The sequence below is a fragment of the Protomyctophum parallelum genome (assembly GCF_964188405.1).
Source record: "Protomyctophum parallelum genome assembly, chromosome: 6".
Taxonomy (NCBI): Eukaryota; Metazoa; Chordata; class Actinopteri; order Myctophiformes; family Myctophidae; genus Protomyctophum; species Protomyctophum parallelum.
In genome coordinates, this window is record NC_139701.1 from 39,738,458 (window position 1) to 39,750,591 (window position 12,134).

The 12,134-nt window shown below is 43.3% G+C and overlaps 1 protein-coding gene across 1 annotated transcript in view; it reads left to right on the forward strand.

Annotated features, from left to right (window-relative positions):
- ell (elongation factor RNA polymerase II) overlaps positions 1-12,134 on the forward strand; it is a 46,126-nt gene that overhangs the window by 18,818 nt on the left and 15,174 nt on the right. The window contains exon 3 of the mRNA XM_083767169.1: positions 11,602-11,723. Within this exon, the coding sequence (XP_083623295.1) occupies positions 11,602-11,723 (122 nt within the window). The remainder of the gene's footprint in view (positions 1-11,601; positions 11,724-12,134) is intronic.

Here is a 12,134-nt window from a genome sequence, read left to right on the forward strand (position 1 = left end):
TCTGAGGTGCCTACTAGTTGCTTGGTCAGCTCAGTTCCAGCTACGTAGCTCCACTTCCAAATATATTAAATGTAATTAATTGGCCTGCTTATAGCATGCACAGGAAATGTGATGCTGGTTGGTATATTTGGTAATAGTTAGCGATAATAGCAGCAGACAGAAGAATACACACAGGTGAAAAGTCTGAAAACTGTCTCCCCACTTGGCCTAGCACATATACAGTATATTGGTTTATATTCACATCCAGTTATGTGTGTCAGCAGCTTTCTCTCCCCTTGATGCTGCCCCACTGGCTAAGCTGCCATTGTGTATCAAAAACAATTCAAGAAGCAGGTAACCACCTACCGCATCCACGAGCGCCCCACTTATATCGTCTCACCCCTGAGTGCCGTGTACTGAAGGAGAAAATCTGAGACCTTTCTGGAAACTAAACGTATTAGTCTCATATATTGCCTTCTCTATAAGAAGTAACGTATAGCATATGCTGCCTCCCAGTTATACCTTACAGTAATTTCAAGACAAAGTAAAATTGTTTAATCAAGCTGCTTTTGTTTATTTTTCTACTTGGCTGTGCTGTATGCTGTTCATGCTGTTCATGCTCTGGTCCGATAATACACACTGAAAAAATAAAATAATAATTATTAAAATGATGACGTCATGAACAGGGCCTCCCTGTTCTTAAGGCCGCCCCTGAGTGGGGCAGAATATGGGCATTAATCATTTTATCATATGAAATTATTCTTTGGTACAAAATCAATAGTGCTGTGAGCCAATGACCACATTGTTTCAGGAAATGTGTAGACCATTAGGCTTCTGATTATAATATTAAATGCACCATGCAAATAAATGCTCACTGACATAGAATGCATAGATAAGATGCTCACCATATAATTGCCTAAAGCTAGTAAAGGCCCTGACTTAAGAGGCCACTGATTAAGTAAGAGATGGTTACCGGTTCAAACCCTGGTGCATGTCGAAGTGTACTGAAAAGTACTCTAAACTGCTCCCATGTACAGTATGCCTTGCATGGTTGCTGGTGCTGTCGGTGTATGTGCATGTAATGTACATTGCAAAGCGTATTGGATAAAGGAGCTATATAAATGTGCCAGTGTGCCACTGACCAAATACTATTGACAGCATTTGTGCCTTTCAGCGATGGAAGCTTTCGTACCCGCACACACAGACAAACATTTTCATTTTGACTAATCGAGTCTGCAACCTGAAATTAGTTTGACCCCCCCCCCCCCCCCCCTCCCCCTGTGTCTGCATTCAGAATCTACATCTCTGAATGTTGGCAGACATTGTCCTGTCTAAGAAACACAGGCATGGCAGAGATCTATGATCTGTCATTTACTGCAGTATTAGCCTGTACAAGTCACTCATACTGCAGTGTACAACACACTCTAGGCGTGGCATTGAAATTACATTTCTTGTAAGGTTTTTATGTTGTGTAGAACAACATTGTATGCATTCCATGCTTTGTTGTACACTTGTTTCTCCACTCATTTGACACTCATTTGAGCCTGCAGGGCTCAAAATTGCGCTCATTTTGGTCACAAATGCGTCCGAATTTTAATCTGTGCAACCTAAAGATATAATATAAATAGTATACCTCAGTCTCTTTGAAGAGATGTATGGACAGTCTGGACACTACATATTATATTCTGGCTCTAGCATATTGCGTAGTGGTGTGTTATATTCTTTTTATGAATGTAAGAAATAGATTACATATTGGTGTTCCTTAAAGGTTTGTGGGTGCTCCTAATGTTTTTGTGGTGCTCCTTCATTTTGAAATTGGTAGCACCAGTGCTACCAATTGCTAAAAGTGAGTTTTGAGCCCTGCTGCCCTCTTGGCAGCAGCATGCTAAAGTACTGGCAGAGCCAGGACTACGCCTGCCCTGCTTACTACTTTACTACTACATATTTGCAGCGTGTCCAATCCCAATTCTCTCATTTTAGTTGGAGCGTCACGTCACCCAGTTGGACTTGTTGGGTGTTAACATGGGACACACCTTCCATGGGACTAGTCCCATGGAAGGTGTGTCCCGTGGGTTGTGTCCTCCAGGCACACTGATGCATTTTCTTTTGCTATCCGTCTGATAATTTATTTTTAGATAATATCAAGAAAGGTGCAGTGCAGTGCAGTGCAGTGCAGTACACTGCAGTCTTGTTTCTTCTGCATAGTGGCGAACTCGCCAATGATTATGCTTTTCCTTTTTGCACTTCATGTGTAGACTATACTTGATACCAGATATGGCCTTGTGTTCTCTTGGGACCGCTCTCAGGTTTATAAACCTTATGTGTGATTGGATTAGTCTAATAACCTCATAGCCGGATGACTGTGAAAGAAAATACATGCCTTTTAATTATTATAATTTCCTCAGCATTTACTGACTAATGTTTATTTGATGTGCATCATCCTACTATAAATGTGCCATGTCTCTGTGTGCGTGTGTGCACGGTTGTAATGCATGTAACTCAAGAACCGTTCGTGCAGTGCCCGGTATCGAGTCGGTTCTCCAGAACCACTACAAAAGGCTCTGGTCAGGCTCTGCCAGTGGGCCTAATCAGCCTAAATCCCCTCACCTGTGCAATTTCCAGCCTCTGCCTCAGCCAATTGATTGCCATGGCAACCCCACACCTGCCAATTGATTACTTAACCAGTCCACTTTTCACAGTCTGTTTGCACTCTTCACACACAGGCAGACAGACAGAGAGTTCTCCATGTGGGACACAGACAGAAAGTTAAAATGGATGCTATGACAACGCGTATCATTAGGTTCCCAAGTTGCATCGTTCCCAAGTACTGTAGGCCGGTGGCCGACGGGCACATACAGGTCTAGTAGTGTAGGCCGATGGCCGACGGGCACGTACAGGTCTAGTAGTGTAGGCCGGTGGCCGACGGGCACGTACAGGTCAAGTACTGTAGGCCGATGGCCGACGGGCACATACAGGTCTAGTAGTGTAGGCCGATGGCCGACGGGCACGTACAGGTCTAGTAGTGGGAATGCACTGTGTCCCATTAAAAAGACGGCTTAAAAAGCGATCAGATGGTGGAAAGGCTGCTATTCTTACTGGTTGTTTGAAGCGTTTAATAATACATTATGTTGTATTGACTGAAGCAAGCTTTTTAGTTCAGAGCAAGACAAGAGGGGTATATATCATATACAGTACTGTAAAGATTTACCATGCTCAAGTGTTAGCGAAATTATGGTAATAGGGGTTGTGGATGGGCAAGCATGTGTTTTGAGACGCAGTTGGACATGCAGCTTGCAGAGATGGAGAGATTTATATGAGATTTAGAGCTGATCTGTTATTGAGAGACCATTATTTGAGTAAATAATCTTTTATGGGGGAGTTGCATCACAGCACAGAGGTCAGTGAAATCAATGCCAGCATGGACTAATTGCCAAAGTAAAACGTAACCTTGTATTTAGGAATATTATGGGTTTTACCCAGAAGCCAAACGGTGAAACATTAAAACGATCAATTATATTTATTCAAACAACGGCTCCATTTTAAAAGTCTAAACTGACTGGACTGTATGTGTCACGTAGTGTTTAACATTATCGTCTTATCTTTGTCACAATTCACAACATCCAGAACTTGACTACTTGTATGGAGCACAGAGCAGTGTCAGATCTATGAAAAAGTGAATTTAGTCAATGTATCTGCCCTCGTTGCCATGGAGGAAATGCTGCTCTTAGTATTTAGGGAAATACACAGTAGGGACTGCAGATTCAGTATACATAACATCTTAGTTCTGATTATGGGTTATAATCTGCTTTATTTCTGTATAGGAAATGCCAATCGGCACTTGCATTCAATCAGTGATATACAGTTATGATTCAGTGATATACAATTCGATTCCATTGCCATCGGAACAAGTCTATACGCAGGATAATTGGACAGCATCCAAGCACCTTAAGGCAAGCAGCCTTAACACCCAACAAACGCATCAATTTGTTTTCCTTGCATCCTGTCAAACTAAAAAATGTCGTTGGAAGTCTTTCAAAAGTTGAATTCAAAGGAAATGGAAAGAATAATGTACCGTACAAATCTCCCTTAGGTGATCATAGCTAAGCTGCCAAATGGTGGGAAACTAACAGGATAGGCTGATGATGAATGTTTTTCTTTTTTTTATATAGGGCGCCAGTCCACATTTCATGTATTTGAGTGGTGCAACCACTCCCTTACGGAGCTGTGTGTGGGTGGGTGGGACCCCCACATGGGTAATTTCTCTACCATTTCGGACATGGGGCGGCACCCTGGCCGTGATCCTGTGGGTCTGGAACTTCCGGGGACCCCCCGGGGACCCTCACACAGAGTTGCACCACTCACTTCACACAGGTGTGATTTTTTTTATTTGCATTGAAGTCCCCATAGGGGGATTTTAGGTCGCTTCATATAAGAACTGTGTTTGAAAAATAAACCGATCATCCTGGCCTTTCTGTCAGGGGGTGACTGTGCGTCGTTTATGATGTCCATTCATATTTGATACAGCCAGTTTCTGGAGAAAATTGAATTAATGTGGCCGCAAAAGCCTTGACACTACAAGGGTATGAAAGCAATGTCGCTGCTAATATACGTCACGCCCAGCTGTCAACACATTGCGTTCCTGAGATTCCTCGTTGACATAAGCTCAGCTGGCAGTGACTCGACTCGTAGTAACCACGAAACATTAAATATCAATTAAACAAAATCGTAATTAACATGTCAGTTTCTGTTGTGCGACGGGCAGCTGCAGCCACCCCGCCTACCCGGAAATGTAGTCTCTGGGTTGTTTGACTCGTTTCTAGCGCTTATTGTGTTACTCCTTGGGTATATTTGTACATTTCCACCTTCAGTAGATGCTTCATATCCATATGAGTGAAAAGGCCGGGATGATCTTTTTTCCAAACACAGTTCTTATATGAAGAGATCTAAAACCCCCCCATAGGGATTTCAATGCAAATAAAAAGTACACGAACCTGTGGACTGGCGCCCTCTACTGACAGTGACGTCAGGACTTCGGTGCTCTTTACATTTTGCCCACTGCATTTGTCTGGTACTGTTCAACCCAAATACTCCCCCACACGGCAATTCTGTGGTTTTACTAATGAGCTACTAGTGTTCAAATATTGAGTCTCTCACTCTTTCTCTCTGTTCCTCTCCCTCTCTTCATGTTTCATTAACTATGGCGTTTACAGAGGGGACTAGAGGAGCTGTGGCGAGTGCCCTAGTCCTCTCCCCCGGCCATGGGCTTGAAAAGAAGCATTGTTTGTAGGATACCATGCAGAATGAGGGGATGAGGAGGGCTCCGAGCACAGCCAAGCAGGGCCGCGTTGGACAGCCTGTTAGAATCCACTTGGAGAATTTGTCATAATGAGGGTTGTGGATAAGTGGAGCGGGGGCACTGCAGCCTGGTCCCTTCTGTTTTTTGTTTAGTTTTTTGTCATCTGAATTAACTACCTCTGCTCAGAAGACTGCCGTCTTTTTTTTCTTTTACTGCTGTTCATTTAGCCTGTTTCTTTCTTCACAACAGCTGCAGGAAGGATAAATGTTGTCCTCAAAAAAAACTTGGATACATACAGTACCTGTTCAGACAGTCAGACACTGTGCCAGTGTGCCACGCACGGCCCTGCCTCTACCAAGTGTCACACATTTTTATGTGGGAGATTATTTTTGTCCTTTTACATAGGGGAGACAGTGGTTTGGTTAAAAGCACTTTGGCGTGACGTCTCAGCGTAGACAGCCTTGTGGAGTCACAGGACAGAACAGTCTGCTGCTTGGAGGGCCCTCTTTGCATTTTCCCAGCAGGACCTTTTAGCTGAATTGAAGCCTTGGGGTCTGTTCTACCTTTCAGAACATTAACATGCTCTTAACCCATTTAGGCCTGACCTCAAAATTAAAAAATAATCTTCTAAATCCTCCAGTTTTCTGAAATATTTTCACGATTTAAAAAAATTAGCAGACCTACAAGCTTGTAGCGTGCCACTCGGTGGCGCGCTATGAGCTTGTAGATCTGCTATTTTTCAATAGTTAAATTATAAATGTTTTAACACCAAAAGGGGTTCCCGCCCAAAATGGGTTCAACAAAATTCCTGTTTCCATCATGCTACTTTTGTTAAAGTTCTCATGGTGCTGTGATGCTCCTCTCTGAGCTCAACATGACAAATAGAAGTTAATGAATATAAAACCTCATCTCTCTCTCTCTCTCTGCTCTTTGCTTGGTTGAACTACATCCGTCATGTTGGAGATGAGCCGTCTTGTCACATCTTCTTGTGACATCTTCTTGTCACATCTTCGAACTCATACTTTTTCATCATAAACTGACAAAAATAGAACATTTTTCAGTTGATGCTAAATTTTATTCAATAAGCTCTCAGGACTTTTCCCACTGTATTTTAGCTATAATCACTCCAGCCCTTGTTGCAGAATAGCAAGGAAGGGCAATTTGATCAAAATCTACAGAAATAATGATTCATCATCATGAAAACGGCTCACTACTAATTAGCTCGGGTCGATTCTTGAGCTACATTTGAGCATTGAGCATACATTTTCTCTTCAAACGGACTGTTCTATTTGTCTGAATAAGTACAAAGTGACACAGTGAGTGTAGTTGTGAATAAGAACAAGGTGACACGCCACACTGAGTGATGTCAACACTCTACAACCTGCTGGTAAACATGGCCTGAGCCCACAGACCAGCCCCCCTCTGACTCTCACCATCCTCTTCAAAGTGAGTCAGCCAGTCGACTGAGTCACTGGCACTGCCCTGTGCCTCTGTTGCTTCATCTGCCTGTGAATATCTCTCTCTCTCTCTCTCTGTCTCTGTCTCTGTCTCTCTGTGTCTCTGTCTCTCTCTCTCTGTCTGTCTCTCTGTCTGTCTGTCTGTCTGTCTGTCTGTCTGTCTCTCTCTGTGTCTCTGTCTCCGTCTCTCTCTCTCTCTGTGCCTCTGTTGCTTCATCTGTCTGTCTCTGTCTCTATCTCTGTCTGTCTCTCTCTCTCTCTGTGTGTCTCTCTCTGTGTCTCTCTCTGTGTCTCTCTCTCTCCCCCCCTCTCTCTCCCCCCTCTCCCCCCTCTCCCCCCTCCCCCCCCCCCCCCCCACTCTCTCTCTCTCTCTCTCTCTCTCTCTCTCGCTCTCTCGCTCTCTCGCTCTCTCGCTCTCTCTCTCTCTCAAATGAATAAAACAGCAATACAATTGGCCAGCGTTATTGTGTACACTTAAACCACTCCGTAGTGCAACAGAAATGAGGCAGAGGATGTAGGATTTGCTGCTCCTACATTACAAATGGTCCAGCTGCTGTATCATGATTTGTATTGTCCTCATGTTGGTCTGTACAGTGACTACAGTCACACCATCATTTTCCAGTGATGCCTTTATGGGGCACACTACCATTGGCCACTACCGTTGCTGTTTGGTAACACATCTCACGCTAGAAGCCTAGCTTCAGATCGGTTCTAGACAATGCGTATCTGACTCATATTAGTAACCCCAAAGACTGGAGTTCCAAGTTAGTTGTTCCCAAATGTATATGGATCCTTGATTTGTTTGAGTCTGATGCTGTCACAGTCAGCATGACACATAGCATATTTGGGTGTAGCTGCAGTGGGAACTCTATATGGTTGTCTGACTCATAGAGAACTGTTCTACACTGTATGTGTATGAATGGTTTTCAACTGATTGTGAAACAGGGACCACCACCCGACAAAGTATGAACCTGAACTGTTGTGTTTGGTGAGGATATGGGCTAACATTAGTTAGTCATAGGCGGATCCTATGACCAGCTTTTGGTGTCTGTGTAAACACAAGTATTGCCAAAAACAATCTTCACACTTTTCCTACATTCGTGAATGCATAATCAGGGACCACATGCAATACCTCCACAAACCACCAGTGGTCCGTGGACCACCATTTGAAAATGGTGTATTATGGTCATAGTGACGGGGGGCAGTGGTTAGCCAATTTTAATGACATGCCCAAATTCGGTTTGAAAGTGGTTTAAAAATCAACTGATACCGATGTTCAGTGCATTAAAAAAACACTTTTTCACCAGTCATACTGTGTATTTGCTCGGATGGTCTGAAATCCTGTGCACTGTATGAGTGTATGTACATTGGAATATAGCCCCTCTTATCTTGTATGTATTTGTAAGTCACGCTAGATGGGAACGCTGGGTCAAATGACTGAAATGTCATGTTGATTCTGAGCTGCATGTATGTATGACTGCAGCTGAGGCCTGGAGCATTATGTTCTACTGGAGCAGAGCGTCTCACATAGCGTAGAGCGCGCGTGCTAGAGAGAGAGAGAGAGAGAGAGAGAGACAGAGCACCAGGGGACACTGTTTATTTATAGTTGGCCACCTGCAGGCTTCACACATGTTGGTACCTTGGGTAAACAGAGCTGAGCCTCTCAGCGTGTCAGTCACAGTGGGCACTGGGCAGGAAAGAGCCGTGTGTCACAGGGCCAGCCTCTCATCTGGGTTTATAGGTTTTGCCTTGCGGGTCATGGGGGAATGAGATAGTCGAGGAGACCTGGGCTCAGGCTCCTGAACAGCATCTCGCCAGTAACTCTATCAAGCCTTTGTGAACCCAGGTCAGAGAGAGTGATCCACAAGTCTTGGGCTGAGAGAGGCATTCTGAATCCAGAGCAGACGGTAGCCTAGCCGCCCCCCAACCAGCCCCTTTACCGGCCTTTTATTTACTGTCTTGAGATGGGTCCTGCTTGCCTTGCACCCAGTGCTTGTGCTTGACCTAAGTGATTTTATTATATATTTTTAAGTTGTATTTGTATTCTAATAATCTATGATTTTCTGTTTCATCCGGTATCTCACTAACTCATCAGCAAAATGGTACACTTAAAGAAGACACTGGTACTGTTTGTTTTCACTGCACCAAAATGTTAACTCTTGCAGCACAACAGCTGTCCCACAGTATGAAGCCTGGTTGTGCTTAATTCATAATATCACACCCGTGTGAAGTGAGGGGCCCTCTAATCATTGTGCATCATCATCAAGAATGGTGGTCTCTTATTGGCCAAGGGTTCCCACCGATAAACCCTGCCGATTTGCTCAGATGACGTAAAGTCTCCATTCATTGTCAATGGCATTTTTAGTTTGTTCAGACAACACAAACACTAAATACTGTAGTTGTTTATAGGAGAGGCTAGCGCCCCTCAATAATTATTTGCAGCCTATGGTACCGGCTCTGAATGGCAGTGGGTAGTATCCGCTCCCTTCATTTTCTCAAGCGACACCTGTGATGTGGGAGAACTGTAATTATGTGGGCTGGCTGTGTATGATTCTTCTGAAATACTGCAGAACTCCTGGCTGTCCATAAGGGTATTGGTGGTGTCAGGGGAGTGCAATCGGAGATAAGCTAGAGCTAGGCAAAAGTAAATACGATTCTAGCTCGCTGTATTCTGTGGAGTTTCCAGTGCTGCTGATGCCAAGAAGGAGAGCCCTGTGAAGGCTGTGATTGTTCCAACAAGTACCGGTAGACACCAGTAAACACTGGGGAAACAAATGTCTATGATTAAAGTTTTTGCCTAAAATTCCAAAGTTTTCTGTAACATTATAGCAAGGCCTTTTACACTAGATTAAACTATACAAAGTGTGAAACACATCTTTACCATGTATCCAAACTATATCGTTTGTCTCATGCATGCATACAGGACAGGTTGATGCTTTTATTTGCATTGTGGAAACTCAGAAAAATCTACCGGATTCCAAATAAGAATAACATAGCTTTATTGCTGCATGATATTAGCATTCTGTGGGTGTAATGTGTTGGACGGATGTACTAAGTTGCCATCTGTTGCTAGCAGGTTTTAGACCTTAATATTCACATAAATATTGACAAATAAGCCATAAAGGGAAGCTCTGGTTGATCTAGTATGAATATCAAGTCAAACAAAATATTGCAATATTCCAAGCGAACCTCCTACGCAGGTCGAGAAGGTATGGATGGTTGAATGTGACTGCTCATAAGAGACATTCTGTTAATGACTTATTGCCAAAAGCCTTGAGTTGGCTGAGCAGAGCGATGTGTTGGAGGCACTTCTGAATCTCATCTTATTTGAATCTTATACATCTTATGCTAGGTGATACTGTATGTGCTCTATTGATTACCTTGTAATGTATTTGTCGTACGATGGTTGTGTTAAAAATATTTTAAAGAAGAAAGCGAGAGCAAGCACTCAGTTGAATAATTCCACGTAATGGTGTAACGGATGTACGGTTCAGGAGGATATACACTGTGAGAATAAATACCAGCACTCACGTTGTGTCCTTTTAGGACGTTTCGGCCGTGTGGCCTTCTTCAACTCTAAATAGATTTAGAGTTGAAGAAGGCCTCACGGCCGAAACGTCCATCTATCTGTTTGTTGCCTGCTGGGGGAAAACGAAAAATAAAACGAGAATCCTAAAAGGACACAACGTGAGTGCTTTTTTGGTTCCTGTTTTTGAGTGGTACAACCACTCCCTTACGGAGCTGTGTATGGGTGGGTGGATGCCGGGCTGGCTGGGTGGGTGCGTCTGAGCACGAAAACAGCATTGGTTGTTTTTCACCACCTGTGCGCAACCTAATGCACACACGCACATATTAACTGTATATATGGTGATTTCAGGTGTGCCAGTACAGTGACAGTACACTACTACGGTACAGTAGAGGGACCCCCACACGTTAACATAACATAAGTGTTTTAATATCAGGAATCGGGATGTATCGTATATTTCTCATGTACTGCTTTGCTGTTTCTGTACAGTGCCAGTGCAACTGTATTGAAGTCATTTCCAATTATTATGATGTAGAATTTGAGAAGTTGGATAGCAGTGCATCTAAAACTTTATGAAAGAAAGCAGAAACATCTGTATGGGGTCCATATACTATGCCTGTTTCTAATTTCAGATTTGTGGATTCTGTAAGTGAATTTCTTGTATCTATATGTCTGCTTGTAATTTGATTTGGTGGTTTATAATCTTAGTTCTCTCTATTGTCAACATTAGTTTGCAATATTTGGATTAGAGTACAAGATGACATTGGTACTTCTGTGATAGTGAAAACAATTTGTTAAGACAGAGACAAACTTTGTTATTACATTACAGACAGAGTTTGATATTACACTTTGATGTGAATCTGACTTAATGAGAGCGCAAGAGATCAAGACATGTAGAGTCAGCAGTAAAGTAACGTTTGTTTGGCAGTAGACACCATGGAGTAAATTCAAAGTTCAGTTTTTAATATGGCATATATAGCACCTTATAATATAGCATATTACCGGTAGGCATATTTAGCATACTAGAGCGGTGCCAGTTGGGCACTGGCCTACTTGGAACGATGCAAGTTGGAAATGCTAGTTTGTATCCCATTTATGCCCAAATATGGAGTATGCAGGTGTCGGAACATTACTGTGATGTCAGAACAGGCCAGCTCCATATGGAGATCTAGGGGTGATCAATTGTCCGGATCCGGAGAGGCTTTTGTGCTGGTTCTGGACAACCGGCAATTGACGGACTCTACACCGGACACTGCACTCCCTGTGGTGGTGTAAATGGATATGCCATCATTATATTTCCTTCTTCCTTCTAATGTCCCCCCTCTGTTTTTATCTCCCAACAGAAAATCTCAATACCGCGGTCGGAAAGTCCCAATGAGCTGCGAACCTTTACGTTCTACCTGTCCAATGTGGGTAGAGACAACCCCCAGGGCAGCTTCGACTGCATACAGCAGTACATAACCAGGTGAGCAGTGTTAATTTAAACTTCTTGTGTGTGTGTGTGTGTGTGTGTGTGTGTGTGTGTGTGTGCCAATTACACAAGTTGGCACCTCGACAGAGTGTAGTTTTAGTCGACTAAATATCATACGATTTTAGTCGACGTTAGTGGGCCTTGATGGCGTCGTAATGGCAGATTTTACATTTCCTGCTCTGTTCTACAAGCTCAACAACATTGTGAGCTTGTAGATCGGCTAGTTTCAGATCGCAACACCCGAGTTCAACTGGATTCCTTCTCCGTAAACATTTCAGTCTAGTTTTTAATTGTTGACGAAATTGATTTAGTTTTCATCAGGGATAAGGCAAATATCCCCAAAAAAAAATCCCCAAATATGGCGGCCGCGGTGCAGCTCGCTCCGAACTGCAGCGGCGAATGGGG